We start from the raw sequence: 24699 nt of genomic DNA, 5'->3' as shown, positions 1-24699 counted from the left end.
GGATTCTCTGCCTTATCATTCCACTGTAAACAGCGGGGTGGGTATATGACACTAAAGAAACAAACGGCGGCAGCTGTTTTATTACATCGCGGGAAACACCTCGGAAATCGTCGCCTGGATTGAAAGCATGACACCGTATACGGTCAATCTAACCAACTGACGCAGAGCGTCTTGCCACTCGTGTGTCTCGTGAAGTAGAAATGATTAGTCTTGTAACGTTTCACACCCCGCAGTTCTCTGCTCGCGCCATACGGTGTTGTCGCCTCGTTTAAGCGGAATAAAATAACGCTTGTTTCTTCGCACCTGCAGCTGATTTTGCAAGGCAGGACACCTTACGTGGCATCGCGACCTCCACCGTTGCGTGCGTCGCCGCGATAGGTGTTTGCAGGGCGTCACTACGTTCGAAACAGTCGCATAGAACAATACGTGGCCCGTTGATATCGCGGCCGATTTCTGAAAGACTCCGATGAATTTTCGCCGCTGGTTTCCTTTTCACCCTGGCCTTACACAGTCCGTGCACTGCATCCAGCCATTGCGGCGACGAACCGCCCCTTTCTTCCACCCTGCGTTTACGACGCTTGATTTAACGGGGATGATGGCTGTGGAAGATATTGTACCGACTACATTTCTTGACAATGAGTGCACACGCAAAGTGAAGTTTTGTTTGTTTGCTTTGCTTGACTTAGTCCCTAAAGCGGGGTTTCCTTTTTTCCTTCTTGCTTTCTTTTTTTAAGTTGTATGCACGATCCCGGTTCCGCGCTCACCACCTCCATCGCCCGCAAGGCCCCGATATTTCCGCCTAAGGCGCAGCTTTTTGCCGCAAGAATGAGAGGCGGCCCGGGTACTCATTGATGCCATGGGTGAATGCCTGGAATTTATGTATAAAGTAGGACTCCCTCTGCTCGCCTTCGAGGGAAGAGCGGAAGCCGGACTGCAGGAGAGTAATTCTAATATGCTCAATGGAATGGTCTGGTAGGCGCATATGTTTGGAAAATGGTAGATCCGGCTGTGAGGTGACGTGGGATTTGTGGTTGTTGAATCTGAGCCGGAATGCATTCTCGGTCTGGCCAATATAGTCCTTGCACACATTTCGCAGTGCAGTCTGTATACGACGTTACTGGAATCATAGTCGAGGCTTTCTTTCATTCGGAAGGACAATTTGGAAAAGTTGTATCTTGCCGTGTTGGTTGGGGTGATGAAGGGGCAGATTTTGAAGCGCGTTTTCCCGCATGGGCGGCCGCCTGAGTGTTGTTTCGTGACCCCAATTTTAGCCTTTACAAGCATATCTCCTAAGTTCTTGTCTTTACGATACACTACACGGGATGGTTCGGGGAAGATAGCTGACAGGTGCTCACTTTGTCTGATCATGTTGAAATGGCTGCTCAGTATGATGTTTACTCGTGGCATGTTCACACCGTATGTTAATACCAGGTTGGTCTGGGGTGTTTCCTTTTTTGTGAATTGGCTTTTGACAATGCTGACTGGCGGTCTGTTCGGCGGGCCTGGTTGATTGAGTCATCAATTATATTTTCTGGGTAATGTTGATTCAGAAGGATGTTCTTTAGATTTAGCGAGTTTCTGTCAAATTCTTGGACAGCAGAACAGATTCGGCGCTATCATGACATCTGTATGCCTGCGAGTATGGTATTCCAACTTTGCAATGTCGTGGGTGGTTGCTGTCAAAATGCAGGTACTGTTGGCGATCCGTGGGTTTTTTGTAGACGGTGGTCGCGAGGGAGTTGCCATGTACCTGAAGGGTTGCATCCAAAAAGTTGATAGTATCTTGAGATATGTCGTGGGTGAACTTGATTGATTGATGGAGGCAGTTAAATTTTGAAATGTAGTCGAAAAGGCTCGCTTTGTCGTGGTTCCATATCATGAATATGTCATCTATAAAACGCCTGTAAAACAGTGGTTTCTTTTGTTGCTTCTCAATGAAAGGAGTTTCCAATGATGCCATAAAAATATTGGCGTAATTTGGAGCCATCTTGGTTCCCATCGCCGTGCCACTGATCTGAAGAAAGTGCTTTTCGTTGAATTCGAAGTGATTATAATTTAGTACAATGGTTAGAAGCGTTGCGAGAGTTTCGCTCTCTATGTCTATTGATGGGTTGTTTAAGCCAGTAAATGCTGCCACGGTCGCGGCAATGCCTTTCGAGTGTTGAATATTTGTGTAGAATGAACACACATCCAGCGTCACCAGAAAACACCCTGGGGAGATGACGATACCAGCAATTTCCTGTAGAAAATGGCTGGTATCTTTGATGTAGGATGGGAACGTAGGGGGGATGCCCTTAATTATGTGATTAATGAAGCTTGAAATTTTTTGTGTCACCGTCCCGTTACTGGATACAATGGGTCTGCCCGGGTGGTTGCTCTTATGTATTTTAGGTAGCAAGTAAAATCGACCAGAGACAGGATGTTCCGGTGACATAATTTTAACCATCGCGCAGTTATATTACCTTCCGTGACAAAGAGATTTGCGGGTGTTGTGAATTTCACTTTCATAGAATTTTGTGGGGTCATTTGGTAGCTCATTATAGAATTGTCTGTCGCTTAGTTGTCGCATTCCCTCTTCGAAGTATTCAGACCTGTCAAGTATAACAATGGCTCTCCCCTTGTCCGCTGGTTTGATAATTATGCTGGTGTCCGCTTGAAGGGAATTTAAAGCTGCTCGCTCTTCTACTGACAGATTGTTGCTCACGGGTTGGTGCCCGGATTACATCCTTCTGTACAGCCGCTATATACATATCTAAGTGCTGGTCTTGTCGGTCTTATGGTGTCCAGGATTTGTTTGACGCACCAGGCAGTTGTGTTTTTGTGTTGGGGCAGTCATGGAGTATTCCCGGAGATGCAGATTACGTGCGAATGTGTCCAGATCCTGATATAGTTGGAACTCATTGAAATTTCCGGAGGCTAGGCAAAATGCCAAACCTTTTGAGAGAAGTTTTTCTTAAACCTGGGATAATGTTTTGCTTGACAGATTTACCACGTTCCTTTGTTGTGTGTTCAGGGGGCGAGATATAGCATCGGGACCTGGGGTGACGCCTACAGGATGGGTTGGTTGCACGGGGTTGACTAAAAACTGGGGGGAAGTGTTATCGCGTTGCAATTTTTTGATCTTTTGTTGTGATATTTCTTTCCTCTTTTCGTCTCCAAGTTTTTAAGTTCATTGCATTCTAAGTCGGATAGATTTGATTGCGACCTCTCTAGAATTTCGGCATCTAGAAGCTCCGTGGCCCGTCTTCGACTGTGCTGCGAAACAATCTCCGTGAGACCCACCGACGCAAACAAAACCAAATCCTAGTGTTACTTATCCCGCGTCTCGCTGGCCGCGCGGCAAAGCTTTGCTACACCACTCGGTTTCGTCGAAGTGGCGCCAAAATGAGAGCTGCTGTAGGCTTAACCAGGAGTAAAACAAAACCGAAAATGGGACAGGAAATTCCGAGTATGGCGCGGGGACCATGTGTCGACTGGGCGGGCCGTGCATGCATGGGGCCTTGCAGTTTGACAGAATCAAAGATCTATGCCTGTGCCGCCCCCCTTTGTCCGCCTCCCTTCACCCCCCTTTTTTGCCCCTTTTCCCTTCCCGCTGACTACTTTTACACCATTTACGGAGCGCGCCGGACTCACTCTTGTTTTTGATTTTGTGTTTGCTTGTGTGCTTCTTGTTATCGTGTTTTTGTGCTGCCTTTTCGTCCGTGTTCTTTCCCCTTCCCTCACCTTCCACCTTTCTAGCCAATCGGAATGCCTCACTTGCTCAAACTGTTTGAAACACCCCTCACCCACGACCTCTCCTGGAGGGATGAGGGAAGTGACCCTCCCTCACAGAAGTTTTTGTATAAAGGCGAGATGTGAGAAATTAAAATACAGCCCTGAAGAAGGAGTTTCTAACTCCGAAACTGTTGGCAACAAAAAACGCGAAGCGTGTAAGTCGACGTCTTTTCCTATATATATATATATATATATATATCTATATATATATATATATATATATATATATATATATATATATATATATATATATATATATATATATATATATATATATATATATATATATATATATATATATATATATATATATATATATATATATATATATATGTGTGTGTGTGTGTGTGTACATCCTGCCAAAAAAATACTCTGCATTTGAATTCACTCAGAGCAACTCCTCCCGTCTCCCTAGTTCTAGATATAACCTCACAGCAACCACAACCTCGATTAAAGCAAATTTTCGCATTCTAGTTTCCTATGCCACCGAATCATTCCTAGCCGGACATCGTTTCGTTTCATCTACTATGGTACCTTTAAGCGCAGACCAAGAAATCCACACGTGAATGAAACAGTTCAAAGTTTAAATAGGGGTTTTTCCTACCCGCGCTATTCTCCTGGGCAATGAGGCGTCCAAGATCCTTCTCTCCGAGGATCTTGGACGAGCGGGAGAAATTTTGACTTGCGGCAGTTTAAAAGCGTTCGCACTCTGATAGCAAAGATGTCGAATACGTTTCGTATTGTTCGCTCCAATATCGTCCTAATCGAGCATTTTCTTTTAAAGATGCTCCACAGTAAAGGGGATTACGTTGCGCCGAAGGCAGCAACACAGAGCTACCAGCGAGGAAAGCTGTTACAGCATTGTTGGTTGTATGCATATTTATGGCTGTTATGTGAGAGCTCATGCTCATCGCAGTGATTATATATGTCGAAGGACACCGAAGCTGAGAAACACCAAAGCTGAATGATCATAAAAAATATGGGGAACCTAAGCAATTGTCACAGTAATTACGAGGCCATCAATTGTCGTTGAGAGCATCGCACAGTAATGGCGCCGAGTTTAGCGTTGGGAGAAAAATTGATTAAAGCGAAGCTTTCTATGTCTCACTGATGGCGACCGTCCCGTCATGAGAATGCAGAAAGGGGCTTCGATTTTTTGTTGTTTGTAGGCCTGTGTCTGACTGCCTTCGCTGCCTTCTTTTCGCTGCTTGCAGCTCTCGTAGCTCCTGATTGCCCGCCGCCTTGCTCGATGCACCTCGGTGTTCACCGGGGACTTGGGGGAGAACGCCGCAGCCCTCACGGCGCCCTCTGCAGCTTATTGCGCACGCTGTGCCGCCACTCGGCATGCATTTCGTGTTGTCGGGGACTTGGTGTGTGAACGATGACTCCCTGAGGCAGGTCGCTCCGCACGTTTCTCTTTGTTGCGATGGCCTCGTACTTCGTCGGAAGTGAACTAGCACCTCTTGCCACGCTTTGCAATTTCGCTTGATGATATGAACCGGTGTAATACAGTTAAAGGTCGTTAATTTGAACTTCGATAATTCGAATTACGGATCATTCTAACTGTACGACTGGGTCCCGTGAAGTCTCCATAGAAGCCTAGGTATTGAAAAGCCCGTTAATTCGGACGGAAGGCCTCCGCCACAGATAATTCGAACTACGCGCCACTGCGCCGTCAGCTTGGGGCCTGGCACACAGCCAGAGAAACGGCCCCGCTTCCTACACACGAGGGCACTTCGCCTACAGAAAGGAAATAAAACCAGAGAGAGAACTTAAATAGTGTAAAAGCGATGTAAAGCCCCATAGCGGTCGTTTTGGAGGAAATTTCTCTGCGCACTATGTTGATGTGGGCATGAGTTCAGGGTGTGGAGCGTGTTGACAGACTGCATAATTTCTGAGGTCAGAAGTGTAGAACCTGTCGCTGCTTGCGACCACGAGGAGGTGGCGGACGGAGTACCATGTGCGATCATCGCTCGGGAGTAATTGCTGGATGGAATGCTACCGGTCTTTTCAGTTTGGGAGTGCACGAAAAGGAGGCCTTCCGCTACATTCCCTCGTTAGAGAAAAAGCGCTGCCTTTCGCCTTCAAGAATAAAAGGCAGGTTTCAATGGTGGCCTTTAGCAAGCATTCGATTGCTTACATGCGCTACTGCTCCACAATCGCATCGTGCGACTTTGTTCTTCACTTTCGTTAGTTCAAACTTTCATTAATTCGAACTGAGGTGGGGACTCCTTGGTTTTCGAATTACTGTACTACGCCCCTTGGGGTAGCTTGCGCCAAGTAAAAAAAAAATTTTTTTTGAGGGGTTTTACGAGCCGAAGCAACACCTGGGCTATGAGGCGCACCGCAGTGGAGGGCTCCGGAGAGTAATCTTGACCGGCCGCGGATCTTGCACGGGCGCCGAAACATCGAGACACGGAAGTTTTCTTTTTTCGCCACCACGGGAAAAACGGCCACCGCGGCCGGAATCGCCTCCTCTTCCCGGCGCTCCGCAGCCCAACGCCTTACCTACTGAGCCACTTTGGTGGGCATAATTTTGGAGGAGGAGGAGGAAAAACTTTTATTGAAGAGCATATCAGCGCTAAACGCGCTGGATGAAGGTGTATCCCTCTTCACAGGATTTTATACCCTGCCTTCGCCACCTGGGCCCTTGTAAACAGCTGTAGCTAATATTCCAAGGCGGGGCTGGACAGAAAGAACTCCCGCCGCTCGCTAGGTGTAAGAGTGGGGTTTTTAGTGGAGTAAATGCGGTTGGGAGGTGAGTGTTTTGGGCTGAAGTCGCACTCTCCTATCATGTGGCGAAGAGTACCGAATTGCTTGCATAATGGCCAGGTCTTGTACTGATTGGGAAGCATGCTATTCAGTAAGCGAGGGTGAGGGAAGCATCCTGGTTGAATCTGTCGATACATTACTTGCTGCTCCCTCATGAGTTCAGGGTGCGACGTTGGAAGTTCCTGCCTATCCTCTTGGCAGTACCGCTCTAGCTCCCTGTAGGTGACCATAGGCTGACTTCCCCTCCTTAGCCATTGCCCCGTATGTTAACGAGCGGGCCTATCGGTGGGCAAACTGATTGCCCTCCACCAAGGAGCGCGCTGGATCCCATGCTAATTCAAATGCTTATCCGGAGTCATTATGTCTCTTAAGATGCGAAGTACCCGCCGGGACATCCAACCTGACTGGAAGTTCCTGTACGCCTGCTTTGAGTCGGTGACAACCTTGGAAATTTCCGGAAGAGTGAGGGCTAGGGTAATTGCAAGCTCTTCCGTTTCTTCCACGCCACGGTCTCATGAAGCAATGAATTATGTTCAGAAATGGCTGTCGTTATTTACGCCTTTGTACCTATCATTGGCATAGCGTATTCATAAGTAACGCAACAATCCATGTATGCTAAGTGGTTTGGTGATTTCATAACACGCTCGATTCAGTGTTAGGTATCATAACGGACCTTTTAACGAAGCAGAAAAAAAAGGAGAGCGACACAAATCGCAGACACCGTAGGGACATACAACACATTCACAGTCTGGGCTGGCATTGAATACCACCACCATTGAGACGAAGCTTGCTTACAAACAGCATAAATGATCGTTCAGGTCTTCGCATGAAGCGCCAAGGGTTCGCGATACCACTGCTGTGCTGTGGCGGTGGAGAAGCGATGCGTCGTCCCTTCAGGCCAAGCATCGTCTCCTGGAGGAGCGCGGCTCCCACGGACCGTTGGTGACTAGGTGCAGCCCAGTCAAGTTGCAGGGCCCGCGTGCAAGTGCCCTTGCGCCGCCGCGCCCACACGGGCGAGGTCACACCGGTCCCGCGCATGACGACGTTCGGCGGCCGGTTCACGCGTACTCGCCGGGCCTCCTGCGGCGCACCCAGGCGCGTAGTCCTCCCTTGACCTTGGTCACCATTTCGGTGCTCAGCTTGAGCCGGTCCAGGGGCCAGCTCGACTTGATCGTGTAACGCCGCAGCACTTTGGACAGGAGCACTTTGGCCTCGCGGTAGGCGAAGCGCTGGCCTGCACGCCGGAAACGCACAACGCGGATGTGAATGGTGCTGGCCATATTGTAGCAGCATTTCCTCGTATCTCGCTTTCAATGTTTTCTGTTTGCCCTCTCGCTGCTGTACCCGTGATGTCTAAAATTCCCCAATCATTACTGTGGTCATCCCCCATCTGGCATAGCAAGCCCAGTCACTAACAGGGCAGACCTCACCCCCCCCCCAATCCTCCCATCTCTCTCTCTCTCTCTCTCTCTCTCTCTCTCTCTCTCTCTCTCTCTCTCTCTCTCTCTCTCTCTCTCTAGCATCCGCAAGACGAGGACCTGTGGGAAGCTCTGTGCTTCTGTTTCTCCTTGAATAGCACCAATCCATAATACTTAAAAAATTCATGAAAGTCTGCGAGCGTATTTTTTCGATTTCTTTTTGTTTTAGGTCCGCGTCCCGCAGTCAACCGATTCTTTACCATTGTTTCTGTGACATGTCCCAGTGGCTAGCCATTGAAGTTTTCCGTCATTTATGTTTTCTCATCAGGGATATCTGACCTCTGACCACAGTTATCTATCAGCGTGATCTTGGTAACCATATCCTCAAGCTTCAAAATAACCCGAGGATCGACAGAGAGAAATATACTTGTAATCCTAATGTCCATGCGTACGTTGATGGGGATCACGGAAGCTTGGATTCACGAATCCTTACCTTCGGAAATGCTCCAAGCATTTCAGTACCCGACCTTGGAAGATTGACCAAACACTCGTATTATTTTTTCCCACGATGAAAAGCATCCCCGTTTTGATAGTGCGAATGTGTCATACGTAAAGTAGGCCACCATAAACCACACGTGGGAACGTGAATTTTGGACGTTAACGTCCCAAGATTTCGACAAGAGAAAAGGAGGCACAAAACGTTGGCACCGGCAGGACTCAGGCCGCTCGCTTCCCTGTTTAAAGTTCAAGGTTTCATCGTTTTCTGGATATTATCTTAATAAATAAATAAATCTTAAATAATCATGTAACTGGAAGTGGCCGACTCACGCAGCGTCTGATTATTTCGCGCCCACTATATTTTGCGTGCACGCATCTTATGGCCTTACCGATGCAGCTCTTTGGGCCAGCCGAGAAAGGTATGAATGCGAACGGGTGAATCTTTTTATCTGCCCCTTTTAGGAATCTCGTGGGAATGAACTCTTCCGGCTTCTCAAAGTGGTTGCTGTTCCTATGGAGTCCAAACATGTTGATGAAGACGGTGACACCCTTGGGAATGGCCACTCCACCTGGATAACAGAGAAAATAATCCCTTATAGACGGAGAAATGACAAATATGTAAAGCCCAACAGTCCCGATGTACAGTCAGCGCTTTAGCTTTTAATATCAACGGTGATACTTTCTCGTTAGAAACTTGTTTGAGAAAATTGTGATCTGTCTACCCGTCTGTTTGTCACTTGAATCACCCGAAAACGAAATAATAGAAAGTAATAATAAACAATCGCACTGATGTCTGTAGCTGCAAATACGGACATGTGGCACGACTTGTACAGTAGAGCAGTTTTTTTTCACAGCTGCGGTAAATTCCCCAAAATACTGCTTATCTGAGAAAAATGACACTTACCAAGCGTTATGCTTTCATCCAAAACTCTACCGATAAATGGTATTGGAGGGAAGAGACGCATGGACTCCTGAGGATGACAGAAAAAAATGTCGCTTACGTGAGTACTCACTGCATTTAATGGCCTGTTTGTATCAACTCCCCCAAACTGACGCTTTTCTCGTGCCCGTGCTGACATTTCTATTTCTTGTTGTAAGAGTCCACGCAAGACGATATGCTACACCCTAAGGCTGATCTGAACAAACACAACGCCATGAAACATAACCGATTCAATTCGGCACTTCTGGTGGCAAAACATTTCTTTAACCAGGATTTCGTTCAAGTAAAAATTGAGCAATGTACTTAGCAAATGACTCTGAAAAAAGTTGAGCAATGTATTGAACAATAATATCAAATTCATGCACCAGTGAATTAAGCATTTTTACGGAGCACTACAAGCGGGGCAAATCCGCCTTGGCTGCCGTTGGCCGCCGTGCAGCTAATATTTTGCTACTAAGTTTAACGGACCTCTAGCATTTATTACAGGTTCAGCAGTGAACATACATTTTAAAACCCCGCTCTAAATATGTAAAGATCTATTAACGCAGGCCCTCGGTTTGATTGACATTTTACAATTTCAAAAAACAAAAAAGGGAAGATAGGAAGACTTGACATGCTAACAATTGGAAATTTCCCTTTCTCTGCCAACCGTAAATGGGGCATGCCGTGATGTCTGAAACAAACTGTCGTCGTCGTGCTGAGACCCCTTATATTGCACAGCATATATATTTTTTTTTTATTTTTAGGGCACCGACCAATTCAAGGAACACGTTGGCGGGGAATCTACCCACACATCAGCGCGTATTCGCACGGCCGAAACGGTGGCTTTTTTTGTACTTCCCCGAACAGCTCAGTCATTTCACATTCTCTTCCTTTCCCATGTGCATCCGGAAGCACATAGCTGCGTAAGCCCCTCATTCGGATTGTTCTGCTCAATTTTTTAGAGCTCAGATAGGGGTGGGGCTGACCTTCCCCTTAAGCTGTCCAGCAGGCCAGTTCAACTAACTTCAACTCATTAACATCACTCGTTCAGTAATATTGTTGCACGCACCTCCACCAAGACTGGTACGGGGATAAGCAGGCGAGTAAGAGGCGAAGTGGGGTTTATTCACAGAGCAAACATCGATTCCGCCCAAAAGAAGCGCTTCGTTCCCTTCTTCATCGGCCGTGCAGCTGGCGGGGAGGATTTGCCCGTACAGTGAAGCAGTCCTGACATTTTGTGTAACAATATTGTTTATTAAAGCGAAAGCTTTCTTAGTGGGACCGATGGCGAACTGTCAGAAAACTGATGCATTTCCCCGTTCAACGGTTGGTAAACCGAAAAGCTCTGATACGTTCTCTGTACACACGGCGCGCTTGTGAAACCGGGCTTCCATTGTGTCCAAACAGTTTCTTGAAAATCGCCAAAAACGAACGGTTCTAGATAAGACAAGACACGCCTCGATCATGAAGAAGGAGTACAATGGTATACCTTTATCTCATAATTCACGTATCTGCATACATTTAGCAGGGGCGTAGACAGAAATTTTGGTTGGGGGGGGGAGGGGGGGAGGGGGGGGGGAGGCTGAGATTGCACCTTGACCTCCAGCATATTACTCTTCAAGGAATTAAAAATATGTACAATAAACATATAATTATTAACTTGTAATATATAGATAACTAATTACTGGAACTATTAACGGAAAATAATACCTATTAACTCAATATACATGACTATTACTGTCACAAACAAGAAAAATGAAATATTTCATAAAAAATTTTTCGCATGTCCTGAAAATTTGGGCACAATTGCTATCACTGCTTGCAATTTTCTGTTTTGTCTACATAAGAAGATGTTATACTCAACGGAATATCAAAATGTAGAACAAATCTAAACATACATGATTAACGAACATGGAAGTAAAGAACTAATTCATCAAAAACTTACAACGCCTGGAGCGCATATTTTAAACGTACAAAGCACGAAACAAAAAAAGAACTTTTAGATGGAAGTTTTATTTTAATGTCGCTTTGTGATCCAATAATCTTTTTTTCTTTCCATTTTTGCGCACATGCGATGGTTAGGGATGAATCTTAAGCGGGACTCACCTGATCGCACATAGTGGACATAGTGGACATAGTATTTTATGACCCGCGGGCTTAAAAAGCATCGTGTACCGATGCGAAACGTTTTAAAAACTAGTAAAAATGTTCCTAATGGCATAGTCCACTTCTTTTAGAAATATATCACTCCTCTACACGGATAAAAAATAAACAATAAATGCATTTTGTATTATCCAGTTTTCACTACATGGTGTTAGCTCTGCTGAAGCAATAGTTTTATTTTTTTTATTTCAGTACTGAAGTGACATGTCCCTAAACTATAGCAAACTAGGCCATTGTCAACATTGATTTGTATTAATTTCTTGGAGGTTATCAATACTCTTTACTGTCATCATTACGGATTTAGTTCCAAACAAACGCAAAATTTCGGAGGGTATTTGCTAGAAAAATCTGCTTCCTCCCCTCCCCCCCCCCCCCTGATTGCCAGCTCGAAATAAACACCAGTTTAAATGCGTTAAAATTAAGAAGTTGTTGATAGCTTCTGATAAAATAAACTAAGTGTATTACTTACTACATCTCTAGATTTAACCCAAAAAACCCCGAAATTCGGAATGATTTTACAAAAAAAAAAAAAAACTTCTCCCCTATTATCAGTTTAAAATATCGCGCCCATTTTCACCCCCCCCCCCCCTTCACCCAATTTAAAAATATATGAAATTCGAAAACGAAGAACCACAACCATGAAGTAGTAAGTGTCATAGGAATGTTAACATGGGAGTCCCCTTAACACGGCTGTCTTTTACGTCAATATATTATGTAGTAACCGCTTGCCAACCGTCGCGTACTGCGGAAAACTGCACTAAATTAGTGGCTCTAAAATACGCCATAATGTAGAATTGCGGTAAATAAAAGCGAGGAGATTATATTTTGATCGGCGCAAAAAAAGTGTCACTAACAAAAGATACATTTATACAGAAAGGCCGTTCTACATGGTGCAAATTTACCTGCGAATTCGCTGCTGCAGTGCCGCTCGTGCGGCAAAACGACCTATTTTTGTAGCTGTGGCAATAGATCGTTTTCCCCCACGAACGGCGCCGCAGCAGCTAATTCGCATGTGAATTCGCACTACCGTAATTTCGCGCGTATAACCAGCGAAAAAATGCGAAAATTTCAGTGGTAAAGTAGGCGTGCGGATAATATGCTGGGTTTTTTCCTTTGGTGAAGCTTCATGGCAATGCGCTCTGTACCGTGATCTCCTACGCAGTAGCACTGATTAAGCATTCTATGGCAGCGATTCCGAAAAACATACAAGACAAGGAAGAAAACACCAGGACGAGATGACCTTGTGTACAACTGAAGATGACCTTGTGTACAACAGTGAGGACTGCGGCTCAGTGACAGCTCTAGCGAGAGCAGTGGCACTGGGTGGCTTTCGCCTTGTGACTTTGGCCTTGCAGTCAGCGAATTCTACTGCTAAATATGCGCTTTTTCGGTCTACATAGTATGTGATGTGTTGCTTGAGCAGTAGCTTTGGTGCAGCCTTTCCTGTATCAAATGTGCGGGCAATATATGCGAGGATTTTTCTTTTTGCTGGCTGAAATGGGAGGGGGGGGGGGGGGAGGGGGGGATTATATTCAGGGTCGGCTTATACGTGCAAAAATAATACGGTATGTAGAGGGGGAGGGGGACGAAGTCCGAAGTCGTTAGCGCACTGGTTTCCTTGTCACATGGAGGTAGTACTGACCTCCATGGAGGCCTGCGGTTTCACCCACGAATCTCCCCGACTCTCCGCCACATTGCGGAGCGCGAGCTCGCAGAACAGCCCCGTCGATGAAGGCCTTGCATAGTAGTTAAGAACGCCAGGAGGGAAAGGGGCCCCTAAGGAAGAGTTGGTGCAGTTTCCGGACAGGATTACTGGAGTCCTAGAGAAAATTCTAGCATAGTTGCCGACGCAGGTGGTCGCCTTTGAGAAAATTTCAAAAAGGGAGGAGGGGGGGGGGGGTACTGAAATTCTATAAGCCCTACCCTCTCGCTACGCCCCTGGCATTTAGGTCGTTCGTAGATGCGTTTACTTAGTGCGCGGAAAATCGTCGCACGGGTTTGTTCTTCACTTGCGATTTGGTTCCTTGAAAGTTTGACGATCGATTGGACGCACTTTCAGCGATGGTTTTGACGTGAGACAGCTTTCGCGCTTCTGTCAACGTTCTTTAGGAAGGGATGTTAATGATTTTTTTTCACCCAACGCACCTCAAATGCCCGCACTGTGGGGGCGTTTGAGGTGCATATAAAATAAGTGAATAAAAAAAAACCATCCCTTGTTCAAATCTACCTACCCGCACATGTCCGTGCGCAACCCGGGGATTGGCCATAAATAGATAGGTGTTGCACTTCGTGACAATAATGCCTGCTGTGGGGAAGACGCGGGCTTTGCGGGATGAAAAGACACACACTGGCTACGACAGGACAGGGGCTATTCCTGAACTAAGTTCTACTACGAAGACCACTCGTGGAAGCAGATTTTCTTCCAGTGTCAGCGGGTTCTTTCCGCATGTCCAACTGTTGAAAACGCAGTACCACGTTAAGCCCATTCACAAGAGAACCTCATATTCTCAAAATAAGCTCCCAGATACAGAATTTAGTATTTGTGTAGAACGATCCGTGTGCCACTTACACAGTCTAGTTCTGCGTTTTCCTACAGTATGCTTTTAGGATATTTCGTACCTTTGTATCGTTACACGTGCGTATACTTTAACTTCTTCAAAACAGGGGAACGCACGTTCAAGCCAAACATGGAATGGGAAAGTGCATGCTAGTGTTGTTTTTTTACAGGGACATAGTGACGCATGCCATTAATAATGCAGCGCCCCGTCTGGCCCATGTAAACTTCGCTTCAAGATAGCGGACCCTGATATACCACACCCAAGGTGCCGTCCACAGAGGGCTTGACGCGCTTTTTTTCCTGTGCCCTTCACGTTAAGTTTTTCTTCCTTGCAAAGCCAGAGCTTATGCCTGCCAGCTTTGCTGCTGCTGAGGGGGCTACATTTACACTGCGTATTGTTCGCAACCTTTTTGTTGCCAGCTCATGGGCGACCCTGTGCGTGTAGGGAACGACTTCAGACCTGACTCTTGATTTTTCGGCTTCTGAATATCTGCCTTTTGTTTGCTGACCTCAGGCTTTCTTAGCAAGGACATTTTGACAGTGGTCACAACTGACTGAAAAGTTTGCGCTTGTCTCATCTTACCCCGTCCTCGTCATTTTATTTCGCAAAGCCGGTGTCCTCACCGAGAGTGCACCAGCCGCCCAATGCCAAGCTGTGCCTTATGCCGGATTGTTTACCCGATTACCTGCTCGATCGCAAGGTTCATTTTCGAATTCGTGCTCGCACTGGCTTTCACAAGGAAAGGTCAGCGGCATTTTTTTTTTGCACATGTTTGCTGGTCTGGTGTGGTCATTCAGCCTTTTTATGAGGAGAACAAAGAAGCGTATTGAGATACTTTTGCTGAATATTTGATTGGGTATTTTGTTGTTTTTTACATTTACTGAAAGGTTAGATTTGAACGCAACAAACTCCCATAGTGCTGTCGATTATAAACGCAGAGGCCACGTAACGTGCCTCGCGGATAATTTAACTCCCACGCACGATGTGTTATAAAAATATAGTAGGCGCAATTCGATTCGAATAGCGAATAAATAACTCTGATAGGATATTTAAGAGACGGAAATCAAGACTATATGCCACCGTAAGCAAAGGAGTACAATCAGCCCCGTGTAATTGGTGAATTAGGCCGCCTAAACTATTTTTAGCCTGAAGTTTCCTGCATCCGCTTTATTTATCAGTTGTCATTCCTTCTTTTATTTATTTATTTATTTATTTGTTTATTTATTTATTTATTTATTTATTTATTTATTTATTTATTTATTTATTTATTTATTTATTTGTTTGTTTGTTTGTTTGTTTGTTTATTTATTTATTTATTTATTTATTTATTTATTTATTTATTTATTTATTTATTTATTTATTTATTTATTTATTTATTTATTTATTTATTTATTTATTTATTTATTTATTTATTGAATAATCAATAAAATGCGCTTTATGACTCATTCCTGCATGTTTTATTGTTCCTAGGATTCATTTCTTTATTTGTCGAATAGAAAGAAATTCGGCCACCTTCACAACTGAGATGCGAGAATTGAGGAAACAGCGGAGCTGCTGCTCTTCCCTAGCATTAACTTGGCTTTTCCTAGGTTTGTCCCATTCTGAACAGAAAGATGTTTAAAAAGAGGAGCTTTCTCTATGCAAACTGAATTAACTCAATGTCCACAATCCAATTTCTTGAAGCACAAACTCTATACTGTCAAAGTACCAAGCCCAGGTCCACTTCAACTCAGCCAAAGTCTAAAGCCAACGCCCGCGCTATGAACCAAAAGTAAATGCGCCCCGAATGCGATGATATCGTATAGACGGCCGCTTTATAACGCGAGGGACCCGGGTTCGATTCCAACCACGGGAAGCGCTTTTTGTTTCCAATTGGCTGCTGATGTTATCGTTTCCCGCCGCTGCTAAACCCTTGCCCCTCGGGCCTGTGGGGATGCCAGTGATTAGGTTGCTGGTTTCACGACGTAAAGGTACCCTGTTCGATTCTCGGGTCCTCCCTAACCACTTTTTTTTTTCTTGAGGCGCGCACTCCCACGGGCAGATGCCCGTGGACGTTTTGCCTCATCGCCACTTTCCCTCACACTTCTCGGCCCAGCACTTTCCCCCTCTCCACCTCGCGGAGCAGAATTTCATGCTAATGAGCTGCACAGACAGAAGAAAGCTTGAACAGCGACGCAGTTAAAAAAGCGAGCGAAAATTGTCCCACATCACTGGCATTGTATTTCCGCGTGCAGTGGAAATATGTTAGCCGTTCAATATTTATCCATACAGGAAAAATTCTCATTTAGCAAAATGTTCATTGATGCTAGTCAATATTATTGGGCTGAGGCAAAGAAATTGAAGTGTGCGTATGCGTGGGTACAAGGTATGAGGGCAACGTAATGCTAACCGTTGCAGAAAGACAATCTTTTTCACATCCACTAGTAAAGAGGCTCTGCCACCGCCCCACTATCGATCCAGCCTGTGACCCATGGAAGTTTCATTTTCAATAAGTCAGCATTTTCGTGTTAACAGGCCACAACTTGCAATTCCTTGATCATCTGCTGCGCAGTTTTGCTCTTTCACCGCTGCCTCGAAATCGAAACGCAAGAATGCGAACGGTTGCTAACAGAATTAAATATTTGCTCCCCGGCCAGTTTTTTTTTTTTTTTTCAGTAGGAACAACCAGGACCACCATAATAGGACTCGCACACTGCGCCATCATTTTACATGCCTTCAAAAATTAACAAGCAATTTGGAACACACAAAAATTCCGTAAATTGAGCAGCTAGAAATAAGATCATCTCCGATTGGCCTGTGACAAGTGTTACAACAAATCTAGAAACTTTTTCTAAGGTATGTAATTCCAGCAGGTAAAGTCAGGATTAGCTCTGACGTACGCTTCTGCGTGAGAGAGGAGCCGAAGAGTGTTGTCTAGGTGCATTGCGCTCTTGCAATAACTTCGACTTGCTGGATCTGGTTTGTGTACCACCTAGCAGACAAGGGAGGGCTAATTATACTCCACCGATGGTACCTCGGTTGACATCAGACTGACGCCATCGTGTCCCTCTGAAACTATCCCCTAGAAGCGAGTTAAAGCGGAGCAGAGGACCAGTCTAGGTACCGATATACCTGGAAGGGGACCGGCCCACAGCGCGTGCGCAAAGGCGGCGAAACTGTTTGCGAGCAAACGCACGTGTGGGGAAAGCGAAACGGCGCCGTGCTTGGGTCCGCTGTCCACCCTGCCATAACTATTATTATGATCCAGCTTCCGCTGAATAAATTTTAACGCTAATAGCGGGGAATGAACCTGCTTCTAGGTCACGCTCCATTCTCTTCTCGCAGATGACCGTAAATTTGTTGAAAAAGAAATGACTCGACTACGCGGAATGGTGGGCGCACTCCACGGTCAAGGGAGGACGATAACAATAGAATGAAAGGTCGCCGTGACTACCGCTAGTTGCGGCAACTGCATGACGGTGAGCTGCGTCATAGGATGGCCCCCTATTCTAATTATATAGTAGTAAGCTTCCGCTCAACTTGGCGTACCATGGTCAGGCCCGACCAGTAGACTGCGGCTCGTACCATTATTAAGACGATAACAGCAGAAAATCCGCCGTCTGTAGTCAGCATCTGTAGAAGCGAAACGACTTTTAAAATTATTGAGCTGAAGGAAGTGCAAATTTTACTCCAGAAAAGTTTACACTCCCGCCATGAAAGAAACACTAAATTTCGTTAAAAAGATATCCCGTTTTATTGGTGCTTGCTATTGCAAATGCCCATAGAATGGAAGCAAAAATCAATTTCCGGTCCTTGTAAAATTCGTGTGCACCATCTGTGGAAAAAATCTGAGTTTTCAAGTCTTGACGAGTTTTTGGAAGTCCTAAAGTCCTGACGTTGCAAATCGGGTCATGTCAAACCCTATTAAAAATTTGGTGAACCCTCATGTCCAAACAATTAACGCCTGATTTAACTCACATCAGTTCGTTGTAAGCTCCTTGCACCCAAAATTTTCTCCCACATTATGCGACATCTCAATACAAATAAAGCGTTATTCGAAAATCAGTATGGGTTCAGATATAAGTGGTCCTGCAAAACGCAGTTGCTTAAATTAACCACAGATTTACATTACTTTTTGCCCAAATTGCTTTATACAGATGCAGTATAAAGCGACTTATCCAAACCATTCCATCGCCTACCCTACAAACGGCTCATCCAAAAACTAAACTGCCTAAACCTAGACGAGAAAACTACCCACTGGATTATGAGTTTTTATCTGGTAGCTCTCAAAAAGTAACTATAAATAATAATCTCTCTAGTTCCTGTCGCGTAACGCGTTAGGTGAGAGGTACCTCAAGGGTCATTATTGGTGCCTTTATTATTCCTTATATTTAAAGGAACAGACAACGGATTTTTGTAGCGTATATGTTCTCTAGCTCATATGAAAGCCAGCGTTTTATATAGCCCGGTAACCACAAGCAATTTCTAAATAAATCGGCGGAAATAATTTTAATTTGGCAGCAAACTTCCTGAAATCGGAAGGGTGGCGGTTCGTAGTGTCAAAACTTGGCACTACAATATGTGTCCCTGTCACGTGACCTGCAAAAATAGCAGCTACTGTAACTGCTGGAACGTTTATTTACGTATTGAAAACCTTTTAACACAAATATTTGTACAAGGTTAAATTGTATATGTATTTCTAAACATTATTTTGAAAATACTAAAGACACGCCGCCCGCCGCCGCTGGGTTGCTCACAGTGTGGCTAACTGAGCCACCATGCCCAGAATCAACGGCAGCGTTCAGTAAACAGACCCAGTGAAGGAGCTTTGGCGATTCTGCCTGAGGCGGAGGTGTTTGTTCTGCCAAAATATTTGATTTCAGTTTCCAAATACGCCAACGGCAGCTTAAAAAAAATGGTGCGCCCGGGGAGAATCGAACTTCCCACCTCCACAACGTGAAGCCAGATTCTACATATCGTCTATCCCAACAGATGGCGCATTCGTGCACAATAGACCGTTGCATTAAACAACACATGAAAGCCTGCGATTCAAACTTTTTTAGCTGGGGACAAGTTTTTAAATATCGTTTTTCATTTCGCATACAGACAAAAGTATGTTGCCGAGCTACTCTATGTCATGGTTGCCAGCATCATTTTTGGGAGGGATACATACGGCTCGCAGATCTAAAAATTTCAATTTAAAAAGTTCTAGGGCATTATCAGCAACACCATTTCTCGTCAAGGTGCTTTAAGTGATGCCCTTTCGTTTCGGATAGAGAATATACACTCGACAAAAATCGGTTGTCTGTACCTTTAAAAATGACTTTACGAACAATATAACTTCAACAATACGGCTGTTTTCCGATGGCTGTATAATTTATAGGCAGATCACCACCACTGATGACGCTTTCATTTTGCAAAACAATTTAAATACCCTAGCTGAATAGTGTCGCGTGTGGAAATTGGAAATTAATACAGAAAAACAACGGTCATGATATTCTCTTCGATGTTAAGTACTCCGTCTGACCAATACAGGTTATGCAGTTCCATAATTGAACTTAATGATTATTTCAAATGTCTAGGTGTGATCTTTACTCCTGATTTAAGCTTGGCCATGCATATTGCACACATAAAAACAAGGAAGTGAAAAAAACTTGGCTTTTTAAAGCGTCGTTTGCATCTTGCAAGCAGGGACACAAGACTTCACGCATACATTTTCCTCATCCGAGCAACCCTCAATTACGCCTCAATTATTAGGAACCCTCATACAGCTATCCTGTCTGACTGTATCGAATCTACTCAAAATAAGGTATGCCCGTTTAATTCTGCACTCGTAATCGCCACACCAAAGTGTATCAGCATTAAAACAGATTCTTAATCTTTCGGACCCTAGCACTCGTCGTAAATTCTTCCGTTTGGCTTTTTGTGAAACCCTGTATTATAGGAATACATATTTTTCTTGTGCTCATATATTTCGGCCCCATTATATGTCCAACCGCACTGACCACGAAAAAAGTGTCTGCCACATTCGCAAGGACCCAAAATATTAAAATTCCCCTTTCGTGTTGTCGTTAATTGAGTGTAACAAGCTACTCCGCGAGACTGTGACGATAAACGGCTCGTCTGCCTTCCAACCTGCCTTGTGAACATTTCTAGATGTAGAAGAAGTGACAGCTGGGCTAGTTGGTAATGCATACGGGACATCTTGAAGGTAGCCCACTTAAACACGGACACTGTGGTTTGTCGTTTCTTTCGCTAGTGTCCGTGTTTAAGTACGCTACCTTCAAGATTTCCCATTTCTAGATGTATAAAATTTCAACTGATACTTCTTGTGAGCTGTGTGCTATTTTTTTTACCAGTGTAATTTTTAGAACTCCTACGGCCATCTGTGCTGTGCATCTGAGCCATGTACTGCAAATGGGAATTGCGAAGTGTATTCTCTCCATGTTATTTTATTCTGTTTCATAAAGTGTGCCTTTTGCGCAGATGTGTGTTCGACTGCTGTGTGCGGTATTTTTTACACGTTTTGGCGTATACCTTTTATGAATAATATGCCCCCATGTGGTTCCTCCTAGTGTATTTAGGGTACTCAAATAAATAAATAAATAAATAAATAAATAAATAAATAAATAAATAAATAAATAAATAAATAAATAAATAAATAAATAAATAAATAAATAAATAAATAAATAAATAAAATCAATTGGTGAATAAGCCGCAGCTGCCGTGTACGCAGCCGAAGCAAATGGCGGCGAATGTAGTGGAGACTTCCCCGTTCCAGCATTTTGACAGTTCCGGCACATGCGGTCATAAAAACTATACTTGGGAATCATGTGTGGTGTAAGTCCCCATTGTTGACCACTGAGACGAAATGCTGCCATAAATATCAGCCCAGTGTAGGTTATGAACATGTCCCACAATGTCATAAGATAAGCCCGCGCTATCCTAACTGAAATGATCTCTATTCAAGATCTACCGGTGAGCGTGACTTCTGTGAAGGAGCAGAGATCATCTTGAGTAAATATTCAGATGAAAAAAATTATTTTGGTGTGAATAACTACGATAACTCTGTACGTCACGATGCCTGTTAAGAACTACTGGGAATTTTCGGAGTTTTAGCTGATGTGTGACCTAAGGTAAATTCATAGAAACCAGCTTCGAGAGGCATTTTAATGCATAGCATTCTTTGCCGAGTACCGCTCCACCCCCCCGCTAGCCAGAACCGTGGAACGCCCTGCACTTCCACAAAAATGCAGATATTGCGGAAGTTCCACCTGTTATTGTTATGATAGCATAAATGGAGACTGGTCCCACGAAATTTTGGAAAACTGAAAAATAACAAAAATGTAGAACAATTACGAAAAAGAGAGAAACGTGTAACGCCCTGCACTCCCACAATAATCCATATTTCGCGAAAGTTCCACCTCTAACCGTTTTAATACTGTAAATGGAGATATTATGAAAAATTAAAAAATAAGAACGATATAAAGAAATTACGGAAAATGGTGAACCGTACAACGCCCTGAATTTCCAGAATAATGAAGATTTCGGGAAAGTTCGAAATGTAATTGTTATAATAGCGTAAATGGAGATAGTTGGTTTAACTAAATTTGAAAAATTAAGAAATAAGAAAAATATAGAAAAATTACGGCAAATGGAACACCATATAACGCCCTGCATTCCCGCAATATTGCAGATCTTGCAAAAGTTCCACCTGTAATCGCTACAACATCGAACATAAATTGACATAATTGATCGAACGAAATTCTAAAAACTAAAAAATAAGAAAAAATATAAAAATATACAGTTCATGGCGAACCGTGTAATGACCTCTCTTTCCACAATTATGCAGATTTCATGAAAGTTCCACCTCTATTGATTGATTGTGGGGTTTAACGCGCCGACGCAACGCAGGCTATGAGGCGCGCCGTAGTGGAGGGCTCCGGATTAATTTTGACCACCTGGGGATCTTTAGCGTGCGCCGAAATCTCGAACACACGAGCGTTTTTGCTTTTCGCCTCCATCAGAAAAGCGGCCACAGCGGCCGGGAATCGAACCCGCGACCTTGTGCTCAGCAGCGCAACGCCTTAGCCACTGAGCCACCACGGCGGGTCACGTTCCACCTCTAATCGTTATATCAGCGTAAATGAGACAATTTGTGGAAAGAAATTTTGGAACACTAAAAAATTAATAAAGATATAAAAAATTACGAAAAATGGCGAGCCGTGAAACGCCTTGTATTTCAAGAATAATGCAGATGTCACTAAAGTTCAAAATGTAATCGTTATAACAGCGTAAATGGAGATAATTGGTCGAACAAAATTTGTAAAATATAAAAAATAAGAAACCTATAAACAAATTACAGAAAAAGGCACATCGTAGAACGCCCTGCATTTCCACAATATTGCAGATTTTGCGAAAGTTCCACCTGTAATCGTTATAACAGCGTAAATGGGGATAGTTGGTCGGACAGGAATTAGAAAAATATAAAAAATGAGCTGTAAATAACTCACACTTAAGACAAGCGGCATAAGAATGCTGGGCATTAGTAGACATTTCTCTGAATTTCTGCATTTTTTTTTTCATTTTTCGCAATAATTGAGTCACACTACACACGCACAAGTTTTGGCCACATATGGAGTGTCGCGGGGACGCAGCCAGGGTGGTTTTCATCCTTCAAGTACCTTGAAGCACGCCTCCAGGTACTCCATCCGGTCAGTGTCCTCCCTTGTAACGTCTCGGCTATCGTCGTCCATAAAAATGGCGTCGATTTCTTCCTGAACTTTCCTCTGGTGCTCCGGGTGAAGGCCCAAGAGGTAGAACGTCCAGGCGACCGCACTCGAACTGGTGTCGTGCCCCTGTATTAAAACCAGTGTGTCGAACCGAAACAAAACTACCGCTTCAGTTACTGTTCGGGTTCGGGTGAGTTCACTTCGTTCCGGTTCGCAGCGAACAGGTTTGCGAACCCATTTTCTTCTTGCTTGCGAGCCGGTTTCATTGCGAACCGGTCCGCAAGCGTTCCACCCGTTCGCGAAACGGTCTGATTAGTTAAAAAATTGGTAAAGTGCAAAAAAATGTTTTGTAGAATGAAGCAACCATAAAAAATCAATTCTGGTTCATTCAAAATACTGTTTTCCTCGTCAGTAGCGTGCGCATTGGCACATCTTTAAGAATGCGTGAGCATCTCATCCTTCTCTCTCTTGCAAACTTGAGGCTCGGCCCGATGTGAACGCCTTGCTCCGGCTGTAGACGCCCGCAACACGGCGTTGCTCGCATGCACCTTGCACATCGCGCCAACCGTGCTTTGCGTTGTACCTGTCTCTGTGATCACCTTTGTTTGTTTCACTGCCAGCGGTACGCCACTGTACGGCTCAACTTTCTGTCAGCTTGCGGCATTGTGCCAGGTAGAGGAGAGAAAGAGAGACAATTGCATCAATATTGTGATGACGCTGGCATCGCTGTGCGGCACGCGTTGTGTACAGCTGTACTTCGGCACAAAATTAGCGTAGCATCTACGGAGCCACTATGCTTTTAGGATTTTTCGATTATTGAAAAGGGTTACTCGCGCAAGAAACACGGCATATAGGTTGAGAAAGGCGCATTTTTGTGACAATGAAAGAATAGCCACTGGGGTTGTGAGAGCGCCTCTGTTGCGAGCTATTCCGCTCACCGCAAATATAAGCAGGTCAATATCCTTTCGGACTTCCTGCATGGTGTAGCTTGGATCCTTCAAGTGCTTGTCGAGCAAAATATCTAGGACAGCCATGCGACGCTCGTTCTGAAGCGTCCCTTTAGCCTGGTCGTCTTCGTTGCTGTCACTGAGGGCCGCTTGGTTTTTGTACACGTGGAAGGTCTTCTTGCGTTCCTGCATGATCTGTGAAAACAAGGACAAATTAAAAAGAAGTTGCAAAACATTGCTAGAGATCTTAGCACCGCTTGCCGATGAAGTCGGCGCACACAAGTATTCTTCCTGGCCCGTATATGCTCAGCATTTGGCGTTGTTTTCCCAAAGCTTTTTTTTTTCTTTGTTCGGCATAATATCGGTTTTCTCGTGCATTCAATCTACGGACAAAGAGCGGTACAATGGGAATTTTTCCCCTTAGTTAACTTTGCATGTGGTAAACTCCATGTTTTTTTTTTTCATTTTCCCTTAATTGCAATGGATATCCCATGCCACAACCTGGTTTTTTAATCATCTCTACTTCAAATATCCTCCGCCACACCCCTCCTTTACTAATGCAGAAGCATACACCTGTCGACGACTCCTACAACTGCACACGGCTTCACCACGTTGCACTTGCACTCTACCTTCATACATATTAACCATGTGAAAACCTATTAGGCGCTTTCCCCCTTGTCATTGAATGCCCGCACTCCTCACACCTACCACGCGAACATACCCCTACCCCATCCAGTAAACAGGGGGAAAGGCCGCTCCAACTGCGAGGTTCAAGCTATATATGCTGGTCGCCCAGGGTCCAACGGCGGCGGCCTCTCGCGGCCTCCTGGACATAAGAGGCTGACCCCGCACCTTCCTTTGCCATTTTGCTCTATAGCAAACGTTTATTCATCATCATCACGCTTTCATATACAATGAACGTATATAGAGCAAGTT

The 24699-nt window shown here is 44.5% G+C and overlaps 1 protein-coding gene across 1 annotated transcript in view; it reads right to left on the bottom strand.

The window, feature by feature from the left end:
• Nucleotides 1-7065: 7065 nt before the first annotated feature.
• LOC144172664 (cytochrome P450 4C1-like) overlaps nucleotides 7066-24699 on the bottom strand; it is a 97831-nt gene continuing 80197 nt past the window's right edge. The window contains exons 7-11 of the mRNA XM_077701304.1: nucleotides 23755-23958; nucleotides 22769-22942; nucleotides 9367-9433; nucleotides 8852-9031; nucleotides 7066-7780 (exon numbers count right to left, since the gene is read on the bottom strand). Of these exons, the coding sequence (XP_077557430.1) occupies nucleotides 7605-7780; nucleotides 8852-9031; nucleotides 9367-9433; nucleotides 22769-22942; nucleotides 23755-23958 (801 nt within the window). The 3' untranslated portion in view covers nucleotides 7066-7604. The remainder of the gene's footprint in view (nucleotides 7781-8851; nucleotides 9032-9366; nucleotides 9434-22768; nucleotides 22943-23754; nucleotides 23959-24699) is intronic.

This window comes from Haemaphysalis longicornis, unplaced genomic scaffold (assembly GCF_048455015.1).
Source record: "Haemaphysalis longicornis isolate Haplotype H1 unplaced genomic scaffold, Haemaphysalis longicornis Haplotype H1 scaffold_25, whole genome shotgun sequence".
Lineage (NCBI taxonomy): Eukaryota > Metazoa > Arthropoda > Arachnida > Ixodida > Ixodidae > Haemaphysalis > Haemaphysalis longicornis.
Note: the sequence above shows the minus strand (reverse complement) of the source record. Positions and strands in the feature narration are given on the sequence as shown.